Genomic DNA, 27110 nt, shown 5'->3' with positions numbered 1-27110 from the left:
AGAAAGTGTATTTTTCAGAGAGGCAATTTTAGATTCCTGATAACATTTGGAAGCTTTAAGACATCAGAAGCAGCATCCCATGTCATTTTGACAATTTTTAAGCCATGCAGCATCCCATGTCATTTTGACAATTTTTAAGCCATGGTTGTTCAATTCAGTTTTGAAAAAAGTAAGTTTGGGGTGATTGAAAGTTCCCCATAATGAGCATTTGTGTTTTAAATTACTTTTGGTTACGTGATTTAGTTAGATATGCATATGAAAAGGGACTGAAATTTTAAAAAATAAAACCAGCTGGGGTGCCGGAAAGGGGGATGCACTGTCAAAGCATTTTGATTCCTGGGATCCCATTTCTTACAGGCTTTTCTAGGGGGGGTGGGGGATAAAGTCCTAAATAGCATAGTTTGAATAGGAATAGCCTGGTTCCCCAAAGAAGTCAAACCAAAAGCCAAGTACTCTCAGAAAGGACAAATCCTTGAAACAGATCCTGAATAAAACCTGGAGAGCACAGAACACAATGAGAATGGAGTTCGAAGTCCAGCAGAAAGACTCAGTAAGAGTCGTCTCTGGATCCCACTTCTGACACCAGAGGATGTTAACCTTGAAAATAAAACTGTCAGTTATTTTACCAGCAAAAATGGGTTTATTTGGGCATAAGTAGAGAATTACACTTTAGGACAAACAAACTACAGCAAATACCATAGGTTAGTCCAACAAAGGAGAGAAACATTATTTTATGGAGAAGAAGGAGAAAGTTGGGAGGAGTAGTTTGGAAAAGTCCAATGAAGAAAAGCACGAGTTCAAGGTGATGACAGTTTTTCATTGGCTGAGTTGCAGGGGTACTTGATTTCTTGTAGGAGATGCAATGTACATCTCTTCATGTTTGGGCCTGTAACTGATGATTCTTTCTGTCCACAGTTCTTCTCTTGGGGTCTGTAATTGACAGGTCTTCCTGTAATTGGCCTTGAATGGAATGGCATGAGAGCTCCCCCTTCTGGCCTCCTGAACACACTTAATGAGGTTTCCCTTCATTAATTTTCAGACTATCAATCTAGGATGGATGGGAGGAGGGCTAGGGGAGGGCAAGCAGGTGACTAAACTGTAGCGGAAGAGATTTGGAGTGGGGATGGTCCTCAAGTCCCAGCAAGGGGTGGAGGATGAGAAAAATCACAAAGCTGCTTTGATGGTGCTCTGTTCTTTATATATTTATACATTCTTTCTATTCTTTATACATTCTTTATACCTTTATACATATAAATATATACATACATTTATATACTTTATTCTCTCAGTGGGGCTCTGCAATAGGTTTTCCAATTATCCCCATTTTCCTGATGAAGAAACTGAGGCTTAGATATTCAGTGACCTGTTCAAGGTAGTAAATGGTGGAGTCAGCCTCATTTGAACTTGAATACAGGTCTGTCTGAAGCCACAGTCATGTATGTAACCTCGGGGGCTGCCCTCGTAGTCACTGATTCCCTGCCCCTCTCCCTCTTAGAGGACACAGTGGTTGTCTCTGAAGCCCAGCTCTAGTCTCACCCACTCACCCTTCCATGGTCTCTTTTTGCCTCATTTGCATGCCAGGTAGTAAAAGAAACCCCCTTCGCTTCCCTTCTTTGGTTTTAAGCCTCCTGTTGCAAGCTTTAGAAAAACCGAGTGGGCACTTAGGGGGCTCCATCTCTGGATAAAAAGAAAGAGAGAGAGAGAGAAAAGAACTGAGAGTGAAGACTGGTGAGAGAAAGCCAGGAAGTAGGGAGGGAGAGGGCAGGAGTCTTGAGGCCCCTGGGCAGGGGGTGCTGTTGGATCAGGAGAGAACTGGGATGAGCCCTCAACTATCTGTCACTGGGGTTCAAGCCCTGGGAGGGAGGGGAAGGGGACTGCAACGCATATTACAATATGGTCCACCCTGCATCTTACATCCCCACTAAGAGAAGGACGTGATCCCATAGTACCACAGAGCACTCTAAGGTAAATCTTCCTCCATCTGCCCATCCATCCATTTCAGGCAATTTATTGATTCCTACTGAGTATCAGGCAAGATGAATGAGTGAGGGTCTCTTCACCTGAGTTTGTAGTCTAAGAGGGAGACACATACTGTAATAATCACAAGACTGAATAAGAAATGCTATATCGGCAGCAGGACAGTTAGAATGCAGAGTGTGATTCTGCTTGGGAGGAGTGAGCGTATCCATGGAGGAAGGAGCACTTGAGCTAGTCCTTGAAGGATTAAGAGGGGTTTTCCCAGGGGAAAAAGGCAAAGGTAGATGTTCTCACTGGAAGGAGAGGCCTAAACATAGGAGAAAGCGTGATAGTTTCTGGAATACTGAGAAGGATGGAGGGCAGAACTCATAATTAGAAGGTCTTAAATGTCAGTTAAACTAGAGATGGTAGGGCATGAAAGACGTATAAAATGGCCTGGTTGTGGGTGGGAAGAAGGGAAGGTGGGAGAGATGGCCAGGGTTTTATTTTGAAAGGAATGTATGGACTTTGAAGGCTTCTCTCTCCTCTATTATTTACCTTTCCCTCCTCGGCTGCTTGGAACCAATAAGCTTTTTAACCCCAAAGGGGTCATAATTGATAAAGATCTTCAAGGAAATGACCTAAAGCAGAGGACTCTGTCCATTCCCAAGAATAGAGATTTCCAGAATCATCTAATGCTATGTCGGGGGTCTACTTCCTCATCTCACAGGTGGGAAAACAAGCCCAGAGAGAGACTTGTTCAGGACTTCCCTCCTCCTGGTCCAGGGTCTGTCCACTGTTGTCAAACAGCGAACACCCTCCCTGGGATGGAATGAAGAGGCTGAGTGGCCCCCACCCCAGAAGTCCAGAGGGAATCCTTGGAAAATAGACAGAGTTGGCCTCCAATGTCCTCCTAACACCCAAGTCTCATGTGAGCTTAGAGCCCTTGCAAAGATTTCCAGAACTATCTAAAATGAGGGATAGTGAAATCTAAGAAAAATAACTATTCGGTGAGCTTAGACTCTGATTTTGTTTTCATAACTTTTTTTCTGGAAAACACATTTTTAAAATCAATAATGTGACAGTGTTATGAGATTTAATTTGCACAATAATCCTATGAGGTAAGGGGTGCCTGGGTGGCTCAGTCGGTTAAGCGCCTGCCTTTGGCTCAGGTCATGATCCTGGGGTCCTGGGATGGGGTCCTGCATTGGGCTCCCCCCTTAAAAGGGAACCTGTTTGTCCCTCACCCTCTGTCCCTCCCCACCCCTCCACTCATGTTCTGTCACTCTCTCTCAAGTAAATAAAATCTTAAAAAAAAAATCCTATGAGGTGGGTTCTATTAGAAGGGAAACTGAGGCTCAGTGAAATAGCTTGAGCTGGAACAAGTTACAAGTGACAGATCCCAGCTTCATAGACTTGATAAGTTATGCTGGCCTATAATATATCCTCAATAAATGATGGCTATAATTCTTTTCCAAATTTCTATGTGAAAATGTATACTTGTTTTATAATAAGCCTCTGACTTCTCCCAACAAATGTTTTTTAAAAAGACTAATAAACTGGCTTACCAGGGTCAAGGGCTCTCACCTCTCTCTAGCCATGAACTAGACCTAGACATGAACTAGGTGCTTACTGAGCGCCAGGATCTTAGGCTGTGCTTCAGGTCCTGGGTAGGAAGGAGGAATGTGGCAAATCCTGATGCCCAGATAAATGACAATCCATGCTCCCCAGTCTCACTGAGATGGGAGACAGCAGGCACACCACAGCAGGGCTTATGAGGCCTGACCAATGCCCCCCTAGCCCCACCTCCTATTCTGTTGGTCCTTGCTTACCTTCAAGAGCAGAACAAACATAAGCAAGGTGACACTATAAATTTGCTGTTCAGAGCTCCAAGCCCCCCAAAACACTTGGCCCAGCATAACCTAATGGTTTCTCAACACACATACTTCAAGCCTCAGAGAAATTTCTGGGAGAAGCTCAGTGGCAAGAGGGCTCTTCCACCTCCCACTTCCAGTCACTTTTCACAGGAACCCTTCCCTTGGCTGTGGGCCTGTACCACCTGCCCCTCAGCCTATCTTTGTCTGCCCGTTTCACCAAAGTGGGAGCTTCTAGAAAGAGCACAGATTCTGGAGGCAGACAGTTCTGGATTTGAAACCACTTTTACTGATTACCTGCATGGTCCCCAGCAAATACCTTCACTTCTCTGAGCTTGTTTTCTCATCTGCAAACCTCATAATGTTGGCATCCAACACTTGGAAGGCACTCATTAATTCGTAGCTCCCTTCAGCCTCCAATTGGTTGGTAAGGAATGCCTCAAGGAGCTGGCCCTCCCCTGCATGCGGCAGACCAGAAAGTCAAATGGAAAATATTACAAAGTGCAGTCTGTGATATGCAAGGGTTTTGGTGGTTGAGCCCAGGCCTAAGGAAGTGGGTGCCTGCCAGTAGAAGTCATTGATTTTTAGACCATCACCGCTGAAAGGTTGAGAGATGATGATAAAGATAGTTAAAAGCAGGAAATGTTTTTGAAAACTTACTCTTCATTTAATCCTCAAGACAACCCTGTGGGGTGGGTATTATCCCCATTTTACAGATGAAGAAACGAAAAACTTGCTCAAGGACACACAAGTCAGGCGCCAGGACTCCTGAGGCCAAAGTCCATGCTCTTAATTAAACTGCCTCTAGTTCTTCTAACATTTCACTTTTTTAGATGAGGCTGGGGAGGGTAAATATCTCACCCAAAGTCAATGTCTTATCCAAAGGCAAAGGGAGTCTCACCTGAACTTAAACACGAAGGAACTAGGATTTGAGCATCCCTGGTCACGAAGTGAGCAGAGAAATTCGGATTTAGGAAACATTTATTAAGTACTTGGCATCATTTCAATTCATGTTCAAAAAAGCCCCGCGATGTACTGCACTGATCGGATGCAGAAACAAGAGACTCAGAGGGCTAATCTTCCCCCAAATAAATTTAGCAAAGACGGCTGCTCTGTCGGATTACCCATTCAGGATTCAGAGGCTTCGGGAATCTAACCCCAGCTTCTCTCCTTTTTCGAGGTTGGGGAGTGGGAGGTATAATTGAACCCTCCACTTCTCCAGACACCGAGGGCGTACACGGTGGTGGATTCTGGGATTTGAGGTATCCCGCGAAGAGTTTAGACTCGTGGGCCAATAGAATTCGAGCACAGGAGGTGGCACGCCCCCATCCGCCGAATTAGCCAATGAGAAGCGCACGGGTTCTGGTCGCCTGGGAAACCGCGTGACAACAAGATGGCGGCGCCGTGGGACGGCTCCGTGGCACTACGCGGTGAGTCCCGGTTCAAAGTTTTGCGGCCCCGGAGTCCCCTACGCAGGCTGGGGCCCTCGCCCCGAGAGCCCGAGGACCCGCGAGTCCAGCGGTTGGATGGCCCAGCAGGCTTCCGCGTCATGGGAGCGGCTTCAGGTCCCCGCCTACGTGGCTACCGGAGGAGGCGGGAGGAGGCGACGCAGCTCCCGGGGAGGGGTTAGGTCGTGAATGAAGTCGCGTCGTGAGCGCTTCCAGCTGGAGATGGAGGGCTTGAAGGCGTGCAGCCTGCCAGGCCTTGTCCGCGCGAGAAAGCACTGGGCCTGGGGTGAACTGTGCAAATAGACCGCGTAGGTCTGCTGGAGGATATAATCAGTCAAGCACCGCCCTGACTTGGGTCTTAAAGATGTAGGGGCATGGGACACAGCTTTCCTCTCAAAGCCCCAGCCTGAAGGGGACACAGTCCAACCTGTAGGCGTCTCCAGCTTGAGGGGGAAGTCAACAGTCAGTCCCTGGAAGCCCCCATGTGAGGGGAGTAGACGTGGCTCTATCCTCAGGCCCACCTCTGCCCCGGGTCTCAGGAAGGAGGAGACCCAGCCCCAGAAGTCAGGGGTCTCTTACAATCCATGGGAAAATTAATCTGGAGACAGTGTGCTGGTCTGAAGCGAGACAGGAAGCATGAAGTCACTTGCCGGCTATCGTGACAGCCCCAAGGAAGGTCCCTGAGAGCCCCACGAGGATGACCAAAGTGGGCATGGAAAGAAGGAGCTGTGTGAGAGACGTTGCAGAGTTTAACCTGCAAAGTCTGGCGATGGATGGAAGAGAAGAGGAAAGAGAGGACAACTTTGTGCTTGGATGATGGGGTCGCATTAAGAAGGGGGAAGTGGGAGGAGCTTATTTTGAAGGAAGATGTTGAGTTTGGTTTGGGGACTGGGTCCCTTTTTTTCTGAGCTTTGTTGAGATAATAATTCCCATAATATATACTTCACCCTTTGAAATATAAACTTCAACCGTTTTTCGGATATTCATGAGACTTGGGCAACCACCACCACAATCAATTTAGATATTTTCATCTGTCTAACAAGAAATTCTATACCCTTTATCAACTACACCATATACCCTCGAATGGCCTCCAGCCCTAGGCAATTACCAATCTATTTTATGTCTCTAGATTTGTCTATTCTGGACATTTTATATCAATGGGTTCATAACAATATGTGGTGTTTTGTGACTTTCCCTTAGCATAATGTTTTCAGGGTCCATTCACGTGGTGACCTGGCTTCCATTTCTTTTTATTGCTTTCTAATACTCCATTGTAAGAACATACCAGAGTTATGTGTCCCTTGGCTGGTGGATATTAGAGTTGTTTCCATTTTTGCACATTATGAATAATGCTGCCGTGAACATGTAGGTGAGTTTTTGTGTGGATATAAGTTTTCATCCTGTGTAGATCCCCAGGAGCAGAACTGCTGAGCCATAAAGTAACCTTCTGAGGAATCGCCAGACGGTTTTCCACAGCTGCCACGCCATTTTCTGCTCCAGCTAAGATTCCAATCTCCCCATCTCCTCACCAACACTTGTTCACTTCTGTCTTTTTTTAAACTAGTTTCTTTTGAGGGGCTGTTATGGTGATAAGAATTTGGAGAAGGGAGGGGTAATTGGGGCCAGAGGAAACTCATGTAGAACAGTGCTAGCTGGGAGAGGAACATCACCTGTTAGCATGATGGAATGTTCTAAAGATTGACTGTGGTGATTGTTTCACAACTCTGTGAATATACCAAAAACCACTGAACTGTACTCTTTTAAAAGGGTTAAGTATGTGAATTAGATCTCAATAAAGCTGTTTTTTATTTAAAGGTAAATACCGTATGTTTCCATTAATGTAACATTCCTGAAGTAAGAAAACAGTAGTGGTTGCCAGGGTTGAAGATGGTATGGGTGTGACCGGAAGGGGCTGGTATGAGGGAGATCCTTGGGGTGAGGGAATCTCTGTGGTGATGGAGTAGTTCTTTTCTTAAATTATTTATTTATTTAAGATTTTATTTATTTATTTGACAGACAGAGATCACAAGTAGGCAGAGAGAGAGCCAGGGAAACAAACTCCCTGCTGAGCAGAGAGCCCAATGTGGGGCTCGATCCCAGGACCCTGGGATCATGACCTGAGCTGAAGGCAGAGGCTTTAACCCACTGAGCCACCCAGGCGCCCCGATGGAGTAGTTCTTTATCTTGACTATAGTGGTGGTTACCTGGAATGTCCATGGGGGTGACAAAGCATAAAAGGATACAGACATGTAGTGTAACTGTTGGGAGTATCTGGGTGAAGGGCACACAGATCCCCTCCATACTATTTTCCTAATTTCCTGTGAATCTATAGTAATTTAAAAGTAAAAACTTAACATATGACTAAAGGACAGACAAAAACAAAGAAAAAAAAGAGGAGTTAGCTCAACCGAAGGAAGGGGGCAGGTCGGAGTGGGGACTCCATTCTAGGAAGGAGTTCTGGGCCAGGGGAACATTTGAGGTCGGGCAGGTTCAAGTGTAGGAGTGAGGGGGAGTGAGGTCAGGAGATGCAGGCAGGGACCAGATCATCTCTGTTAATTTTGAATTTCTTCTTTTGAATTTCTTTTCTCTGGGCAAGAAGGAGCCACTGGGAGCTTTCAGCAAGGCAGTGACATATTGAAAAAAAAAAAAAAAAAAAGGAGGTGACGTATTAGTTTTATGTTTCTGAAGATCCCTCTAGCTGGAAACCTGTGCAGGGAACCAGGAAAGGCTGTCACACTTGGCCACACAAAACAAAAGGATGCCTGGACAAGAAGGCAGGGACTGGGGCAGGCCAGGGACAGAAGGCCGATGGTGGGAGTGAGGAAAGGCCAGGTCTGGGGCAGGAGTCCCAAACTCCAGTGAAGACAGAGTAGCTGCCTCCCAGTGGCACAGCTCCCTTTGCTGGGCAGCTTCGGGGCAGGGGGGAGGCCATGCCACACATTTTCAAAGGGCAGCTGTCTTGGATTTGTCCTAAAAAGACTTGATTCAGGCCCTGATGGGCCCCTTTGGTTCTAGGATTTCTAAATATTAGCCACATAATATATTCAATTCACTGAATAGAGTAGTGGCCTTTAATTCCATCCCTGACGTGCATTCATCTTAACAGAAGAAGAGAGAAGGAGGGGGACAGACATGTATAAGTGTCCTCAGTGTATAGTAACAAAAGCCACAACAGCCACATTAAAAATTTTTTTAAGATTTTATTTATTTATTTTTAATTTTAAATATTTTTATTTTTTTATTTTATTATTTATTTATTTATTTATTTATTTAATTCTCGATCAAATGCAGTGCATGATCCTAGGACTTGAGCTTTGTGTCAACCAGTTCCTTGAAGGATGGAGCCAGGACACAAGTGGGGGAAAATCCCAGGCTCCTGGCCCATCTCTGGACCTGGACCCCCCAACTCCCATCACCCTTTCCCAACCAGGCCAGGGGCCTCCAGGGTCAGAACAGAGAACAGGATATCCAGAGGCTCAGGCCAAGATCAAGCACAAGGATCCTGAGACCAAGCTGCTTCCAGAAACCTCTGCAGGGGTGGTGGGAAGAAGTGAGGGGCGCTGCTCCCTGGACAGTGTTTCTTCCTGGGAAAAGAAACCATGGAAGAGGAAGTTTCCCTGGTCCCGAAGCCCTGGGCCCCCTCTTTCCCCAAGGACTGACTTTCTTCTTTCTTTTCAGGGAGTTCCTGACAGCTAGCGTCTCGAAGTAAAACTATGGGCTCACCTTTGGCCTCCCTTGGCAAGACCCGAAGAGTGCCCCTGCAGTCAGAGCCTGTGAATCCAGCGTAAGGAACCTGCCTGGGGCGAGGGGGAGGGGGTTGGGGGGTGCGGTGGGGGGGGATCTTTGTGTTGGTGTCTCTGCCTTTTGGCCCCTGTGGACTAGGAGGATGGCTCCTAGTGTCTTAGGGCAAAAACCAGGAGTTACATAACCTTCCCTGACCACTGGATCTTTCTCCGTACCACTTCCTCAGAGAGGCTCCATAGCTCGTCGGAGCAGACGCTGCCTGGGTCCTCTGCCAGGGTGTGGGCTGGGGGGGAGCGGCGTGGCCCCCAGGTACACAGAGTTCTGGGGTCGGTTTATCAAAACCGATGGGCAGCTTCTCTGGCCCGGCCCCGTGCTGAGCCCTCGGTAAGGGGAATCCTTTACATCTGCCTCCCGCTTTTATCCTTTTGAAGCATTTTTTACCCCTCTCCTTGCTCTTCTGAACACCACTTTGAGTCATTTGAAGGCCAGGGAGATCTAGGGCAGCTGAGCGACAGGCCTGGGGTCCCACAGCCATTTCACAGCGGAGCTGGGGCTGGGCTGTTGGGCTTGGGAGTGCTTGTGTCTTCCATCCAAACCCCCTGCCCCCCCCCCCCACCGCCCTGTTCAGCCCTTCCCTGCCCTTCCCCACTGGGACAAGGGGATACCTTGAAGCCTGTCCCTTGGTTTGCCCCAGGGTTAAGGATGGGATCTGGGGAGGAGATTGCCTCCGGAGGCAGAGTCCCAGCCTCCATCTCGTTTAGGCTTGGCTGGGCCCCTAGGGCCGGAGCCGCTCCCCTGATGACATTCCAGAGGGTCCTAACTTGTCTGTCTTCCTTCTCCTTCCTGCCCGGGTTTCCAGCAGGCGAGGGATAAAAATCTATGGAGACGGTAAGTGTGGGCTCTGCCCTCATGTCCCCTCTCCTCACACCTCTTGGGTGTCCCTGGGGTCGTGTAGATGGAGAGAAGGGACAAGATGGCGGCCACTGTCAGAACAGCTGGCCCACCCACAGGGCCCTCACGCCCTCCTGAGGACAGGACCCACAGCAGCTCTCTGATTCAGAGGCCCCACACCCTTAGCAGAGATGTCACTGCTAACATGGGAAGCCCTCCACTCACTGTGGGGTTGGCCAGTGGGTGCCAAGAAGCCATGGGGGTCAGACCCCAGCAGTCCTTCCCCTGACAGCCTCCTCCAGCCCATCCTGCCTTTCCCCCCCAGAAGCCCCATCCTCCCTTGGCTGCCCCGCCAACCGCAGGCTCAGACCTTTGCATCCCAAGCCCATTCTTGCTGCCACCCCTGGCTGGCATCGGCTACTCAGGTCCTCCTGGGAGCCAGGCTGGGAGAATTGCAAGAAAGCCTGCTCTGATTGGATCCTTACTCCCTGACATCCCACGTGTTCTATTCGTGTATACTTGGGGGTACAGAGTACAGGCTGCTTCATCTGGGCCAGAGCCCGGGGCCCCAGTGTTCTCTGGGCCTCAGCCCCAGAGCAGTGACCTGGGCATCCCTGTCTGCAGAAGACGAGGCAGACGTGCTGAATAATGGACTTGGCCCAGAAGAAAAGATCGCTGTCCCTTCCTGCTATGGCGGCATTGGTGCGCCTGTGAGCAGACAAGGTAAGAACAGAGGCCTACAACGGGTCTGGTCCCCAGCAGCAGGAGAGGGTCTCAGGGAGGGGGTGAGTCCCAGAGAGGCATGGACCTACTCTTGCCTGCTGTGGGTGAGCCCCTGGTCCTCAGACAGCGCTCCTCGCCTGGCCTGCACTGTCCCCAAAGGACCATGGTGACACCGATCTCAGAGGTGCCCAGAGGGGCCCACTGGGCAGCTTCCCGGTGGAGGGTGGAATGGGCCCGGGCACAGGGGAAACCTGGGCAGAGTCATCAGAGTCGGCTGCAAGCCCAGAGGAAGTGGGGACAAGACTAGAAGTTTCCACCAGCTGTAACACCTTGGGTAAGCAATGTTCTATCTCTGTGCCTCCCATTTCCTTGTCTATGAGTGGGGAGACACTCCTCCTCTGAACCCCGCCATGGGATAGAACAGGGAATTGAGGCTGTAAAAGGAAGCCAGAAGAGCCTGGCCCCACAACCATACAGGCACAAAGTCTGGCTCTCCTGCAGCCTGGCTGGGGACACACTTGTTAGCAACCCCAGTACCCAGCTCCTCCCCTTAAGGAGCTGTTCCATGTGCTCTTTGCCTCTCCCCCTGGCATCTGCTCCTCACCCTACTCTCAGCCAGTGTCTGTCCCCACCGAGGTCACAAACAAGGACTTGCCTGTCCTGTCTCACTTCTCTGCACAGCAGCATTCCACAAGGGTCACCGTTCCCTCCTTCTCACATCGCTCTGGGCTCTTCACCACCATGACGCCACTCAATCGGGTTTCTTCCTGCCTCCCAGGCTCTTCCCTCTCTTTGCTAGCTTTTTCTTTTCCTCCTAGCTTTTCAGTGGGGATGCTTCTCCCCTGGGTTCTCTCCATCTCTCTCTCTCTCCCCCTGCTGCCTCAGTGAGCTCATCCGCGCTGTAGGCATGGATGGGGTTTGGAGGTCCGTAGAGCCGTTATAGGGCTTTGACTGCAAGGCAGAGAAATCCCTTACTCAGCTAGCACGGACATTGAGGACTTACTGTCCCGCATAGCACGACATCCAGGAAGCAACTCCAGGGTTGTTAATCCATCCCCTCAAAGACATCATTGAAAGGCCAAGTTTTGGGGTGCCTGGGGGGCTCCGTTGGTTAAATGTGTGTTTTCAGTTCAGGTCATGATCTCAGGGTCCTGGGATGGAGCCCTGAGTCGGGCTCAGTGGGGAGTCTGCTTGTCCCTCTCCCACTACCCTTTCCCCTGGCTCGTGCTCACTCTCTCTCTCTCACTCTCTCAAATAAATAAATAAAATCTGAAAAAGAAGTTCAGGTTTCTCTGTCTTTCCACTGAGCCATCTTTGGCCTGTCTGCCCACATGGCTGTGTGGCGACACAAGCAGTTCCTGGTTCACGCATAGGGCAGCAGGCCAGGGAAGGAGAGGCCCATTCCTCCCCTCTGGGTCTTCCTTAGTTTCTTTTCCTAGACTTTATTTTGGAGAATGTCTAGCCTATACAGAAATTAAAATAATAGTATAGTGAACACCTGTATGTCTGCCAGCTAGATGCAATAGTGAGTGACATTTTGCCACTAATTTGCTTTTTCTTTGTCCATATACATATATGTATGAATGTAAATGTATTTTTTTGATGAACCATTTAGAAGTCAATTTCAGATATCATGACATTTCACCTCTAAATGCTTCAGTGAGTATCTCTTCCGAATAAGGGAACCCATGCCCACAGGACAGGGACAGCCCCCGAGAATGTGGATGACTCGGAGACGCCCTCCAGCCCCTCTTCTGCACTCAGATTTCCTATATTCCAAAATTAGCTCCTGGCTATTGTTTTTCCTGAGCTAGGTTCTAATCTGGGTCGGGCATTGCGTTTGATTGTTATACCTCTGTAGAACAGTGTCCTTGCCTTTTTATTTTTTATTTTTTTTAAGATTTTATTTATTTATGACAGAGAGACACAGTGAAAGAGAGAATACAACCATGGGGGAGCCAGAGAGGGAGAAGCAGGCTCCCTGCTGAGCAGGAAGTCCGATATGGGGCTTGATCCCAGGATGCTGGGACCATGACCTGAGCCGAAGGCAGACGCTTAACAACCGAGCCACCCATGCACCCTTCCTTGTCCTTGCCTTTTTAAGATTAAAATGAAACTGACTCTGAGAAGTCCGGGCCATATGTCCCTCGAAGAGCTCACACACAGATCTTGGTGCTTGCTTGTCCTCTGTGCTGACTCGTTCCCCTTTCTGCTGCGTTCCTATAAACTGAGGCACACTGTGGGGACAGCATGAGCTGATACAGGCAAAGTATTTTGGACAATCTCTAATATCTAAGTGACAGCTTCTATTACTACTGTTCTTTCTGCTTCTGGGAATTCCTATCGCCCTCCACTGGACCCCCATACTTCAGCCTCCTCTCTAGGCCTGGGCTCCAGGACTTTGTCTGTTTGGCAGTCCCTGTGTTCCGTGACTCGGAGCTGGTGGCCACCTTGACCAAGAAGATGCGGGATCTGGAGCGGCAAGTGAGGTCTCAGACTGATGAGCTGCTGTCCAAGGTGGGACCCCAGTAGGGACAGGGCCAGGGTCTGGTCTGAACGGTAGAAGGGCCCAGGCTGGGGAGGTCAGTGAGTTTACTACCATAGTAGGCCAGGGCGGATGGGTTCTAGAACCGTCTCTCCCAATGAACCTCCCAGTTCAAGCCCCAGGTATAGCCTGGGGCTGATCTGGGTCCCTGTGACTTGAGCAGAGAGGCTAAGGGTCTTCTCTACAGCTGAGTGAGGCCGGTAGCCTTGGACAAGGTGGTAGCAGTGGCTGCTGGCTGTGGGGCACTTGGAGGTGCTCCCTGCCTCTCCTCACCACAGTGGAACCACAAGGGTATCTGAGGGGTAGGAGCAGTGGCTGTGCCAAAGGGGGGCAGGGACAGGGTCTTTAAACTCCCCAGTGTTCTACCGAGGCAAGAAGTCTGGGTCTTCCCATCTAGAAGGGGCTCCCTTGTGCTCTGAGAACCCCCAGGTCTGCCTGTCCCTCCTTGTCTTGCTGCTGCAGGATCGGAAGATACGAGCCCTGGAGGAAATGGTGCAGAACCTCCAGGAGCACCAGGGTAAGAGGCTCTCTTGGTCGGCTGCTCAGCCCTCCTGGGACACCTCCCCTGGGCTGGTGGCTGCTGGGCAGCAGGGCTCCATGAGCATCAAGCCCTCATGGGTCCTGGACAGCTGAGCCCAGACAGTGGTTATGATACACCAGGACAATGATGTCCTCTGTGGGACTGAGTCCCCAGAGCGCAGCCGTAGCCCAGCCCCGAGCACTGGGCACGCCATCGAAAGTGTGGAGGAACACAGCCCCCTCGGGAGCCTCAGGGGGCTGAGGTTGGGTGGGGGGTCTCCTGAGAGTCAGTCCGGGCCTCCCCTCTCAAGGTCGGAGGAGAGGCCCAGAGGCAGTTTTCAGGGGACCCCTTGAGTTCTCAAGGGGCAGCTACTCCAAAGGACAGTGAGGGCAGAACGACAGGCAAGGCCAGAGGTGGTCCGGCAGCCTCCCTGCTGCTCATCTCTCCCTGCAGGCCAGGTCAGGACGCAGCAGCAGCAGGACCTGGAGACCACATGCCTGCGGCTCCAGCGCCAGGTTGAAGAGATGGAGGTGAGAGAGGCAGTGGCAGAGCTATCTGGCCCTCAGGACCTGGCTCTGGGTCCTCCAGCCCCTGCACGCCCCATGGTTCCCTCCTCAGGACTAACCCAGAGTCTGAAGAGCCGGGGAGGATCTAGCGCCCTGACCCCGCTGGGCCCCCTGACCTCCTCGTTCTCGCTGGGAGCCTCTCGGCTCCAGCCACGGGCCTGCCTCTGGTTCCCTGGACACCTTGAGCTCTTCCCACCACAGGACCTTGGTCCATGCTGTTTCCTCTCCTTGAGGAGTGTTTTTCCACCTTCCCCTGGTGGGTCTTGTTAGTCATCGTCAGTTTCACATCAGGGGTGGGGGCCCTTCCCAGGGGGCCTCAGTCTCCCCTGTGGGACAGTGAGCTCCCACCAAGGCAAGGACTGTTTTCTTCCTGGTCGCTGCTACACAGCCAGGTCATGTGTGGTTACTGGTGGGTCATGGCCATCACTTGCCTTTGTTGCCACCTGTTGCCCCTACTGACTTATCTATTCACAAGCCAGACTTGAACTGTAGGGACCATAGGCCCAAAGGAGGGTACTAGGTACACATGCCTCCTCAGTGCCCCCTGCCCCTGATGACTGGCGCTCCCCCACCCCCAAAATCTCTCCCTCTCACAGAGCTGGCTTCCAAAGCCCCATCCTAACTGAGACCACAGAATCAGCGACCAGGCCACAGCTGCGGGAGGGCCCTTGGCTCCCGGGGCCTATTCCATACCCTGGGGCTGCCTGAACTCTCTGCTGAGAGTGCTGGTTGGGGGGCCTGGGGGGGGCTTCTCTGAGCTGCTGCCACAGGGGGTGAGGGCCACGCCCACAGCTTCAGGGCAGAAGGTATCTTGGCTCCCACGTTGGTGGCCTTCACACATTGACTCCTCCTTCATTTAACTCAAACAAAGCATCTCTGGGTGCCAGGCAGCCGGCCAGGGGCCGGGATGTAAACGTGGTCCCTGTCCCTGGGGCTGGCAGGGGACAGAGACATAAACAAGGACGTGGGTACACAAATATTTCTGTACTTAGCTGGGTGACAGGATAGGGGCGAGCTGGAGTTTGGGCCGCTCTGCGGGGTGGCATCAGGCAGATCTGGAGAATAAAGAGGTGATCGGGGAATGAGGATCAAGGCCGAAGAGATGCCACACAGACTCCTGTGGCCGTGGAGAGCAAGAGGGAGAAGGAGAGACGGCAAGGACCGTCGGGGGAGCCTGTCCACCCGTCATGCGGGGCTGGATTCTGTCCTCCAGGATGGGAGGCCACGGGAAGGTTTCGGAGGCATGGACGGGGAGGCCTGTGGAAGAGCAGTTGGAGTCGTCGGGGGGGGGGTGCGGGGTGGGGAATGGCCGGGGCTTGAGCGAGGTGCTGGGGCAGAGTGGAGGGATCCGAGTCTGCGTCACTGGTGGCGCTCAGAAGCCTTGCGGGTCATGGCCGAGGCCCAGGTGGAGGGGTGCCATTGACTGAGACTGGAGATCTGGAGGGGCAGAGGTTTGGGAGATGGGGACAACGGAGTTAAGGCTGTTGGGGACGAGTTCATATTGAAATGCCTGTGAGACCTCTGAAGTGTGGCCGGCGGGCTGGGCACAAGTGAGAAGGAACGAGACGTGTTGGGGGGCTGACGACAGAAACCCGCTGGGTTTGGCACTGGGCGGGCTGGGCCGTTGGTGGTTGCACCTGAGCAGTTCCAGTCAGTAGTGAGACGGGGCTAGAATGGGGTCAGGAGAGAGAGGGAGTCGAAGAAGCAACGACAGGAAGTGTAGACAAGACAGAAGTTTTCCTGTGGCTGGGGGGATGGGAGGCCTAGCCCTAGAGAAGCTGCATGTGGCTCACAAAGTCCTCTGGGTCCTGCACAAGCCCGTGTCCCTGCCCTTCCTCCACTCAGGCCAGATACACCGGGTGCCCCACTGCCATTGGGGCCACCTTCAGTGAGGTGTTCCTGGCACCAGACACTGTGCTTTAAGCACTCTATGTGAGTGATCTTAACTGAGTCCTCCTCGCATGCTTCTAGGGGAGGGAGAAGCCTACAGCTCTAGAAGGTGAAATGGCTTCCCAAGGTTCCAGCCAGGAAGTAGCCAAGACCCCAGGGGCCCATCCCTTCTGCCCAGTGGGCGCTGGTTGCTGAGGCCTGAGGCTGGGGACCAGACTGCTGCTGGCTGCTCCCTGGGGGGGTTGAGCTGACCACGCCCCCCCCCCCCCATCTGTTCCTTCTCTCCATACAGCGGTTCCTCGGTGACTACGGGCTGAAGTGGGTGGGTGAGTCTGCGGACCAGGAGGGCTCAGACAACCAGGCAGACTCAGAGGATGGCAAGAGGGACTGGATGACAGCCAAGAAGTTCTGGAAACCAGGTAGAGTAGGGGGTCTGCCCCCAGTCCCTCCTACAAAAGGAGTTCTCCAACACTACTCTGGGCCAGCAGCTGTCCAGAGGCAGTCTCATCCGCACACTGACCCAGGAGCAGGTCTGCCTCCATCACTGAGCACCAGACCTGCCACCATGTTCTTCCTCTGGTCTTGCCTCAGACCCCCTGCTTGCTCATCTTTCAAAGGCCTGAGAGACCCAAGAGATACGAGACATAAGACAACCTCACTTGTGTTGGGCTCCATAGTTTACAAAATCTCTTCCATCCCAAAGTTTTAAAAAAACGAGTCCTCTCCTTTGGAAGCTGCCCTCAGAGCCAGGCTTGACCCCCTCTTTGCGTTCCCTTTTCAGCCTCGCTGTAGCCAAGCCATTGAACTCGCCCTATTTCTCTGGGACTCCTCCATTCTTTTTTCTAAACTTGACCATTCCTGATCTAGAGGAATGAACTCCACAAATGTGGAGCTGTAGATCTGGCCATTTCTGAAAGTCCATTCTCTTCAAAGAATGGAGGTGATTGCCCTGAGGTACTTCTCCAGGCTCTGGAGCTGGTCAGAACTGGGTGCTCGTCTCCATTCTACTGCTCACTCCACGTGGGACTTGGGCGGGTGACTTCTGCTCTCTGAGCCTCCAGGTCCCCCTCAGTAAGTGGGGGTGTGCTCTTCCCTGCGGAGTTGAAAGGATTAGCGGGGTCGATGCCGAGCATCTGGCACTCACCTTGCATGTCATCAGCCCCACAGGGGGGGCTTTGCTTGTTTTCCACGGTGACATGCCAGTGGCAGCCTCCCGGGAGCGTGGGTGAGCATGGCTCCCGAGGGGAGTGTTTGGAAAGTGACAACACCATCTTGCTTTCATAACTTTCAAAACCTGAGAGTGCTGCCTCCCATTCAGGCCTGAGCTTTGGCCAGATCCCCCTAAATCTCAGGGCACAACTCCCCCACTGCTTCTTCTAAAAACATCACTTCCCACTTGTACAATATTTGTAGCTTTCAAAGCATTTTCATCAACAGCCTTGACACAAGCCACAGGTTGTTCCATTTTATAGACGGGAATCACTTAAGAAGTCTGGAGACTGTTGAGCCAAGAGAGCAAGACTTAAGGCTCGGAGCCCGTTTAGGAGGTGGTCCCAGTCATCTAGGCAGGAGATGAGAGGCCGTCCAGAGGCAGGGTGATCCTGGCGGGCACCGTGATGAGGAGCAGGGCAGATTTAGGAAGTGGAATCCATGGTCTTGGAGACTGTGCATCAGGGAGTGGACAGAAAGAATCGGGGATGGCCCTGGGACACCCCTTCCCGGGTAGGCAGGGAAGTCCTGAAAGGCGACTGCCAGATGCTCTAAGAACATTCATGGGGTCTAGCGCTAGGGATCACCCACCATGGCACCCTGGACCCCACGCATGCCCCTGCCGGCTGGAGGGCAGCCTTCCTCCTGGTCAGGGGGGGACCTCCTGGCTCCTTTGGGGGTCAGCCCAGATAGCTGGCTTCCGGACCTGGCTCTGTGGACTCCTAGAACAGGGCAGCCTCCGCTCTGCTGTGTTGTATGTTTACGCCCAGAATAAGCTGTGTTGTATGTTTACGCCCAGTGCTTCAAAGCTAGAGCAACTTGTGAAAACCACTGTGTGCCCTCCTCCTCTTTGCTTTCTGCTTCTTCAGCATGGAGGGGCCTCAGCTTAGCTTTGCTGCCAGCTGAACAATGAACACTCTTCTGGAATGAAATGAACACTCTTCATTTCCAGCAGCTTTTCCTCCTGGTGCCACACCCCCCCGCCCCCGCCTCCTTGGCTTCTCCCCCACCCTCCCAGCTTTGTCCCCAGGTGCCAGGCTGCTGCTGCCCCAAGGGCCCTCAGGGGCATGAAGCCAGCCTCTTGCTGTGGCCCTGATGCCCTGGCTCGTTGCTCTGGCTCTCCTTCTGTTGGCCACCACTCCCTGTAGGCCCCAGGCGTCCGTGGAGGTGGGCTGGGCATCTGGATGGGGTAACTGGTCCAGAACCAGGACTCTTGCCCTGGGGAGAAGGGTTCTCTGTCCCACAAAGGGGACCCGGCCCAGGGGAAGCCTTGCAAGGATGTGGCCTCCGGCTGGATCATTCACCCCTCCCTGCCCTCTCTACCCGTGAACTGAGCATTAACTAGGATGCCAGGCCCTCCAGGGTGTGCGGGGACTTGAAAGGGATGGTCCTGCTCTGGTGCAACCCGTTGCCAGGTGTTGAGCCTCAGGGCTGAGAGCTCCTTGCTTTCCCTTCATCATCGCCTCAGAGCTCCTCACTCTCACTCAGCTCCGTCCTCTCTGAGCTCCTCCTTCCCCATCCCTGTCCCCTCTGAGCTCCTTGCTTTCCCCCTTCCCTGTTCCCTGAGCTCCTTGCTCCCCCTTTCCTGTTCCTTAAGCTCCTCCCTCTCATCCTTGTTCCCTCTAAGCTCCTCCTCCCCCTCATCCCTGCCCCCTCCGAGCTCAAATGAGGAGATGGGTGTGTTAATGCCCGGGCCGCTGAGAGCACAGAATGCCATTGTGCACGTGGTGGTTCTTGCAGGCCACTGATGGTGGATGAACAATGACCGAGCCATGGTTACTTAGCCCCTGCCAGGCTGCAGAAAACCCAGCATGGAGCCTGGCCCAGGGGCCAGGGCATTGGGCCTGTGTGCCCAGGCCTGCATGGTCCGGCACACGACCTGCTGCACAGGGCAAGGTGGGAACAGTGGGAACGGGGTGCACGGTGCTCAGCTGCGGAGGCCAGAGGATTGGCTGTGAGCTGGCAGGGACCACACTCTCAGGGCCTGATTTCTTTCCACCAGCCCCGCTGAGAGCAGAGCGAATGTAGCTCCCCCAAGCAGGGCCAGGCTTGCGGAGGTCTGGAGACAGCAGTCTGGTTCCTGCCCGGCCTTTGCTTGAAGCGGTGGGGACAGGCATGCCAGGGCCCCAGGGCACCGTGGTGGTATTGCAGCAGCAGGTGGCCCTGCCTGATGTGTGAGGAGCCAGCCCAGAGCAGCCCCACCACTCCCCTGCTGAGTGCGGCCCGGGCTGGCCCTCCTCTGGGCTCCGTGGCCTCTGCAGCGGTACTAACCACGTGCATGGTCATTGCGGTCACCCTGTCTCCTTCACTCAAGTATGAGCGTGAGGAGGGCAGGACTGTGGGTGTGGGCACAGCCATGATTCTCAGGGCCCAGCAGGGCTTGGGCAGTCTGGACATATTGGCGGGACCGAGGGAGGAAGGAATGGATCCAGTATGTGCTTCTTGAACTCCCACTCCGGGCCAGGCCCAGGTCTCGATCCTGTAGCCTGTGTTCAGGGAGTGCCCGCTGTGGTTGGAAAGACAAGCAACCAGGAAAGGACAATGGCCTGGGATATGTGTCGTGCTCCCCAGTGGGCCTGAGGGCTCCAGGAACTCAGGAGGCTGAGTCTCTGAGGCGGGGGCTCCTGGCAAAGCCTCTCAGAGGAGGTGGTTCCCTGAGCCGGTGGGGAGCAAGAGGGTAGGGTGTCAGTGACAACAAAGGCCACCTTCTGCCAGGCACCTCCTCTGAGCCTCACAGCCACCTGTGAAGTAGAGACTGTAACTGTCTTCATTTCAAAGAAGAGGGGGCCCAGGCCCAGAGAGGTCAACCCACTTGTCTAGGATCACACAGCTTGGAAGCAGTAGCCCTGGGAGGACGGCTCCAGAGAGTGATGGAGGAGCAGGCCGAGGGGAGGATGGGGAACCTGGGTCCCAGGGGTCTCAGGCTTTAGGCCAAGGAACTTGGTCTTGATCTCCATGCCTCCCCAACTCTCCACTTTTTTAAAAAAAGATTTTATTTATTTGACAGAGAGAGATCACAAGTAGGCAGAGAGGCAGGCAGAGAGAGGAGAGGAAGCAGGCTCCCCATCGAGCAGAGAGCCCGATGCGGGGCTCTATCCCAGGACTCTGGGATCATGACCTGAGCCGAAGGCAGAGGCTTTAACCCACTGAGCCATCCAGGCGCCCCTCCTACTCCCCTGTTTAATAAACTTACGGGTGCTCAAAGTTGGATGAAGGCTCAGAGATGATCTCTCCCTGCACCACACCCCTCCTTAGAAAGGGAGCCCAGGGAGCAGTGTCCCAGAGGCAGCCTGCATGGTCACTGAGAATAGAGGCATAGGGTCACCTGGGCCCTGAAAGCTGCCTGAGCAGGAGCATGTCACCTTACAAGGCCCTGTCCCCTCATTTCTAAAACAGGAGCGGTAATACCTGCCTCTAGGTGCTCGGCACGAAGTAACCCTCACTGAGTCATCCTTACAGTCAGTCCCCCGCAGCTGGATCTTGCTGGATGGGACAAAAGTTCCTATTCTCTCCCATTCCATGGACGGGAGAGCTGCAGCTCTGAGAGGAAATGCCTCAGCAGACCTCTGACCTGCCTTACCCCATGTGACCTGGCAATGGGCCAGGCTTCTGTGGCACACTCCCTGCTCTTTGGTGCCAATGCCAGGCTTGCTGCCTTGTTCTCAGGCCTGTTTTGCCTGGAGCTGCAGTTGTATCCCAGGCCCCTGGACTCCCTGCAGGCTGCTGCCGCCGCGGGCGCCCGCCCGCCCGGCCCACCGCACGGTGACTTCCCCACGCCTTAGCCCCACTGGCTGAGAGCCTCCAGGGCTGACTTTCTGAGCAAACTCTTTTCCCTCCAGTTGCTTCTTGGCATCCTCCCCTGGGCCTCCACCTGGCCCCTCCCTGTCCATCACCCCGTGTCCTTCAGCTCCCTGGAAAAGCCTTGGCTCCCGGATGCAGCTGGATCTGAGTGGATCTGAGGCAGCGTATCTGAGTGGTCCTTGGTCAGCGTGGTGTGGTTTGCGTGGGCCCAGTCCTCTGACCTTTCTAGGCTTCACTTTTCCCGTCTGTAAGAACATAGGGGTAAAGGCAGGGGTTCAAGGAGATGAGCTTTTCTGATGCCATTTTTAGGTTTACCAGTGTGTTCCGAATGTAGTTCGTTGTTAAAGAGAAAAGTGCCTTGCTATTGTTCTGACTCATGCCGGGGATGCCCAGGGTGTTCTGTGAGTTTTTCTTGGGCGTCTCGGGAAGTCCAGGGGACCCTGGAATGAGGTGGGAGGCAGGTGCAGCCCGTACCACCTGGCAGATGTAGGGGAGGGCGGAGTCCCGCTGGGGCCTTGAGCAGCCACAAAGGCAACAGGAAACAAAGCCACCCACATCGATGTTTCCTCGCCCCGCCCCATAGCTCCAGACCCCCCTGTCAGTTGCTGTGAGGAAAGGGATTGGGGCCTTGCTGTCCTGGTGAAAACAGGAGATTTTGTAGGGCTACGCTCCAGGGGATGACGGACTTGGGAGCTAGATCCCTTCAAAGACCCACAACAGGCCCGGGCCTGGCCCCTTCCAGCATCCCACCTGCCCTCCAGCCTTTCTGTTCTGGTGTCTGTTGTGGCTGTCCCCACTGCCCCCTGAAGCTTAGGCACACCTGTGTGTGCAACACATTTTTCAGAAGAGGGGGCCCAAATGTCTGTCAGCTTCTCAGAGGGGTGTGTGGCCCACAAATAGTGGCACAGGCCAAGGTCTGCCGCATATGTGTTCTGTCCAGCAGTTGTCCCAACATGCCTCCCTACCCCCCAACAGCCATGCGTCCCTACCCCAACCCCCGCTTCCTGATGGTGCAGATGGGTGGGAAAAGTCAGCCCCTCCTCTAATTTGCCAAGTGACCCGGGGCAAGTCATTTTTCATCTCTGTGGACCTGTTTCCTCATGTGTCAAATGGAGATAAATGACTCTTGCGTCATAGCCTCTAGGTTGGCCTGAGGCCCGTTGGCGCAAGGCAAGAATTGGTAACAATAACCCCCATGGCAGAGGGCCTGCTCTGAGCGGGCCCTCTCACGGTCACCTTCCCGGATCCACATAGGAGGGGAGGCTGTGGTGCACAGCTTTTCATGTCTTGACCAAGGTCACATAGGTAGAAGCTGAAGAGCTGGGATTTGAACCCAGAGGATCCCCAGAGCTGACACAGGTGTGGAGCTGGATCAGATCCCACCCCTGCTCCATTAAGAGCAGCCATTAGCCTTCTCTAACCTGTGGTTTCCTCATGTGAAGAATGGGGGCGATCACAGCCCCTACAGCATAGGGGTTGTAGGACAAGAGGGGCACGAGAGGTCTGGAGCCCCTAGCACAAGTGAGGAATCAACAAAAGATGGCTGTTCTGCAGGGCAGTTGTTCCTCTCCCTCTTCCCCCCGGGCGAGATGGCCACTGACGGAGATGCCAAGGCCACCGCTCAGCCAGCCAGGGCCATGGAAGTCAGGGCTGCTGGAGCGTGCAGCTGCCCAAAGAGGGGCTCATGACTGTTTATCCTCTTTGCCAGGGGACTCACTGGCGCCCCCCGAGGTGGACTTTGACAGGCTGCTGGCCAGCCTGAAGGATCTCAGTGAGCTGGTGGTAGACGGTGACACCCAGGTGACACCAATGCCTGGTGGAGCACGGCTCCATGTCCTTGAGCCCATCCCACTGAAGCTCTATCGGAATGGCCTCATGATGTTCGATGGGCCCTTCCGGCCCTTCCGTGACCCCTCCACACAGGTAGGAGTTGTGGGGAGGGGAGACAGGCCGCTCTGGTGGCCTTGCCCTGCCTTCCCTGACCATTAGCTGGAGATGGGGGGGGCAGCTCAACCTACCCTCCATAGGTACCCAAGTCCACGTGCAACTTGCAGACTGTGCCCCCCAACCCCCCCCCCCCACCAAGTCCTGGAGCCCTGAGAACATCCAGAGTGTGATCCACTGGGTAAATCCAGGGCCCAGGGCTGGCTGTCCAGAGGGGAAGCAGAGCAGGGGGCACAGCACTGGTCCAGCTGGGCCTCACTCTTTCAATCCCTGCCGCAGCGCTGCCTCAGAGACCTGCTGGATGGCTTCTTCCCTTCAGAGCTCCAGCGGCTATACCCCAATGGGGTTCCCTTTAAGGTGATGGGCTGCTCCTCACACCACCCTGTGTGAGGAGTTTGGAGGGGGTGGGGGCGTCCCCTAGTCTGAGGTGGGAAGCCACTCTCCTCCCCGCAGGGAGCCCTAGTCTGATGACCTCAGGGAGAAGGGTGAGCCTCAGCCTGGCGGAGATGGGAGTAGGGAGCCTGCAGGGGTCTCAGTTGCTCCCTCAGCGAGGGCGCAGGCTGGAGGCTAAGCAGCAGGCAGTGCCCCCTGCTGGCACCCTGGAGGCACAGCCTTCAGCCTTGCAGGGCCACTGCCCCTCTCCAGCATCCAAGATACCTTGACGGCCCTGGGTTCCCGAGGTTCTATGCAAAAGTGGCCTGGCTCGCCCTGGAGGCTCCCAAAGCCATCTGTTGGTTGTGGAAGGCAGTGCTATGGGGGACAAACGTTGGGACTAAAGGACAGGGCATGTGCCAGCCCCCTGCTGGCAGGGGTGGGTGGGGGTGAGCCAAGCGGTGTGGTGGTGGGAGCATGGGGAGGGGAGGTGTGGTGTGTCACTGCACAGTGAGGGTACGCGAGGACGTGTGCGCCACCACCACCTGGGCTTGGAAAACCGTGAGTCATGACCGGGGGTGTTTGAGGCAGTCCATGCCAAGATGGGGCTTTGCCCTCTCCTAACACTGTGGTGCCTTGTTTCCTGGCTGGCTCCCGAGAGGGGCTCTCTGGGAGGATGCAGCTCGAGCTGGCGTGCTTGCAGAAGCTGGGCCCAGGTTGGGGACAGTAGCATGAACTACAGCTCTCTGCTCTCTTGGGGACCCCAGTTTATCTGTAAAATGGGGATTGCTTCAGACTGTCCCTTGAGCCTATTCCTGGGGGGAGGGTGTGGCGGGGGCTGGTGTGGGGAGGCCTCTGTTTGGGCAAGAGTAGGGTGGAGCCCAGGGCTGAAGGTCTAGGCCCACCGATGCCCACCCTTCTTGCCAGGTGAGTGATCTGCGCAATCAGGTCTACCCAGAGAATGGGCTGGACCCATTCCCAGGTGAGGGCCGCGTGGTGGGCCGTCAGAGGATTCACAAGCTGCCGGACAGGATGGAGCACCCAGGTTAGCTTGGACTTGAGGCTGAGCCTGGTGGTGGGACACGGTGTGGGATGATCTCCGGGTAGCCTCCTCCACCATCATCCATTCCTCACAGCCCCTCCCCAGGCCAAGGCTCCCAATGCACTCCCTGCAGGCTCCAAGATGACTCCTGAGAAGTTTCTGAACAGGCTCCCCAAGTTTGTGATCCGGCAAGGCGAAGTGGTTGACATCCGGGGACCCATCCGAGACACCCTGCAGGTGAGGCCAGCCCTAGCTCCCCCAGCCTTCTTAGGCTCCCTGGACCAACCTGCCCGAGAAGAGGTTTGTCTGGAGATTCGGGCTCACGGGCTGCTGAGGAGGGCCTGGACGGAGAGATGAGGCTCTCAGGGCAGTTTCACTGTCTCCTGAAAACAGTCTGGGGAGGGCTCTGGGCTGGCACCCAGAGAGGGGCTGGACTGGCAGCCTTGTGGCTATGAGGCGGAAAGCCAAAGTCGAGGCCAGCCATGAGCCCAAGGACTAGGCCACCTCCTCGACGTCCAGTCCGGAATATCCAAATCAGTCCTGGATTCCCCTTCCCGGTCCTTAGAACACATCATCCTCCCTCCTCCCTCCCCGTCCTGCTGCTCCTCCCGCATCTCCACCTGTGAAAGGTACCAAACCTCAGTTTCCTACCACTCTACCTCCTCCAAGTCCTGTTTGATCTGTCCGTCTCTAGCACACCTCCCAAATCCATCTCTTCTCTCCTTTCCCTCTGCCCACCTTCCTAGCCTTAGCCCCCGAATGGCTGTCTCAGACACCTGTGGTAGCTTCTCGCTGACCTGTCACCCCCACTCCTGCCTTGCCTGCTGCCCTCCCCCAGCAGTCTGTGTGTGTGTGAGAACATAAATTGGATCTGGGCTTTCCCTGTTGAAACCCTCCAGTGGTTCTTGGATAAGGCCAAGCTCTCATCCTGGCACTCAAGGCCCACCATCCCTTGCCCTGTCTAACCTTTTCTTTCTTCCAGCTCAACCTGATTCTCAGCTTCAGCCACGTGAACAGCTAACACTTTCTCAAACATATCATCTCCCAGAGAAGGCTTCTCTGTCCAGGGCTTCTTTCCCTGCATTCCATTTCTGCGGCCCCCTCATCCTTAGTCATGGCTTAGGGTGAAGGGAAGGCCTTCCCTGACCCACGCTGGGTTAGGCCTCCAGCCCAGTCATCGTGTGGGGTTCTGTCTCCCCCACTAGCCTGAGGGACCTTAAGGCTTCTTAGGGGAATGATGGGGCTGCGTCCCAAAGCTTTCCTTCCATTTCCTCCCCCTTTAGCTCACTGGTCTCATCCACCCTTGTCCAGGGAGAAGTCCCCTCTAAGGGTTGGGGGGAAAGCTGTCTCTGGCAGGACCCAGGACTCTGTCTCCTTTCATCGATGCCTTCCAGAACTGCTGCCCATGGCCGGCCCAGGTCCAGGAGATCGTGGTGGAGACACCAGCCTTGGCTGCTGAGCGTGAGAGGTGAGGGCAGAGTGAGGAGGTGAGGAACTTGGGGTTGGGCCACCAGGGGGCACTGATGGCCTTTAGGCCCACAGGAGCCAGGAGTCACCCCAGTCACCAGCGCCTCTGCTCTCCATGCTGCGCATCAAGTCTGAGAACGGTGAGAAGGCCTTCCTGCTGATGATGCGGCCCGAGGACACTGTTGGTGATGTGCGCACCCTGCTTGCAAAGGCCAGGTGGGTATGGGGCAGGGCTGGCAGCTACAGGGGTCTCTGAGCCCAGGACTCAGTCTGATCCATTCTGCCCCGTCCCCAGGGCTGTGGACACCACCAGCTTCGAGATCATCAGTACCTTCCCACCCACGGTCTACAGCGACAACACAGTCACACTGCAGGCCGCGGGCCTGGTGCCCAACGCAGCACTGCTGCTTCGCACAAGCCGGGCCCCGCCGCCGGCTCCAGGCCCCAGCTCCAAATAAAGAGCCCGCTCCCACACAGGCTGCTCCATGAGGCTCTCTTGGCCAGGCAGACCCGCTGGGCGCCAGGGAAGGCCGGGGGCCCAGCTAGGCTGGGGCGGGGGGCGGTACCGACCCGCCCCCTCTGTAACATGAGCCCCAGCTGGCAGGCCTGGCTGCTGGGTCTTTGTCCTCTAGGTTCCTCTTTCTTCCCAGAAGGGCTAAGCAGATCCAGTGGAGGGAAGGCGGGCTCCAGCTCAGCCTCGGCAGGCTAGAAGAATCTCCTGTGCAAGTGTGCCAGCGGCGGATCCCTGTGCGCAGATGGGGACACTTCCTCAACACTCTGCACAAAGCCTCTGCACTCTGCACTGTCCCCAAACTGGGTGAACCCACTTCCATGAGACATGCACTCAGGGCCAGTTTGTTGGAGCCCTGGTCAGCGGCCACATGACACAGCCACATTACCAGCTGGCACACAGATGTGCCACACTCACCAAGCCAGGTGTGTCAGGACACCATCCCTTGCGTGTGAATCAGGAGGTGACCCACCCACACTGGTTCCAGAAACACAGGTCTGCATGGGTATGCATGTGCCAGACATACACCCACAGACATGCACAATCACACACACGGGTGCCACACGGGAGACCACTCAGGTGAGCTGCCCTCAGGAGCTCAGCACCG

General features: G+C 54.3%; 1 protein-coding gene across 12 annotated transcripts; it reads left to right on the top strand.

The window, feature by feature from the left end:
• Window positions 1–5182: 5182 nt before the first annotated feature.
• Window positions 5183–27072, top strand: UBXN11 (UBX domain protein 11). Of its 12 annotated transcripts, none has more exons than XR_006601687.1 (15): window positions 5183–5260; window positions 8957–9062; window positions 9882–9910; window positions 10538–10636; window positions 13053–13153; window positions 13602–13698; window positions 14155–14231; window positions 16450–16576; window positions 22876–23090; window positions 23391–23468; window positions 24411–24528; window positions 24620–24762; window positions 25920–25993; window positions 26123–26208; window positions 26288–26466. XR_006601687.1 is itself a non-coding variant. In XM_013047344.2 (15 exons), exons 2-15 carry the CDS (start codon window positions 8992–8994, stop codon window positions 26699–26701), a joined length of 1755 nt encoding a protein of 584 aa, XP_012902798.1. In that variant the 5' UTR covers window positions 5183–5260; window positions 8957–8991; the 3' UTR covers window positions 26702–27072. The 12 variants fall into 12 exon arrangements, 11 of the variants coding, with proteins under 11 accessions (XP_012902798.1, XP_012902806.1, XP_012902801.1 ...); XM_013047344.2 differs by having other exon boundaries at window positions 9885–9910; window positions 26068–26182; window positions 26288–27072; XM_013047352.2 differs by having other exon boundaries at window positions 13644–13698; window positions 26068–26182; window positions 26288–27072.
• The last annotated feature ends 38 nt before the right edge of the window (window positions 27073–27110 follow it).

Source organism: Mustela putorius, unplaced genomic scaffold (genome assembly GCF_011764305.1).
Source record: "Mustela putorius furo isolate JIRA1106 unplaced genomic scaffold, ASM1176430v1.1 tig00003853_pilon_pilon_pilon, whole genome shotgun sequence".
Classification (NCBI taxonomy): Eukaryota; Metazoa; Chordata; class Mammalia; order Carnivora; family Mustelidae; genus Mustela; species Mustela putorius.
This window is presented reverse-complemented; position numbering and strand designations above follow the sequence as displayed.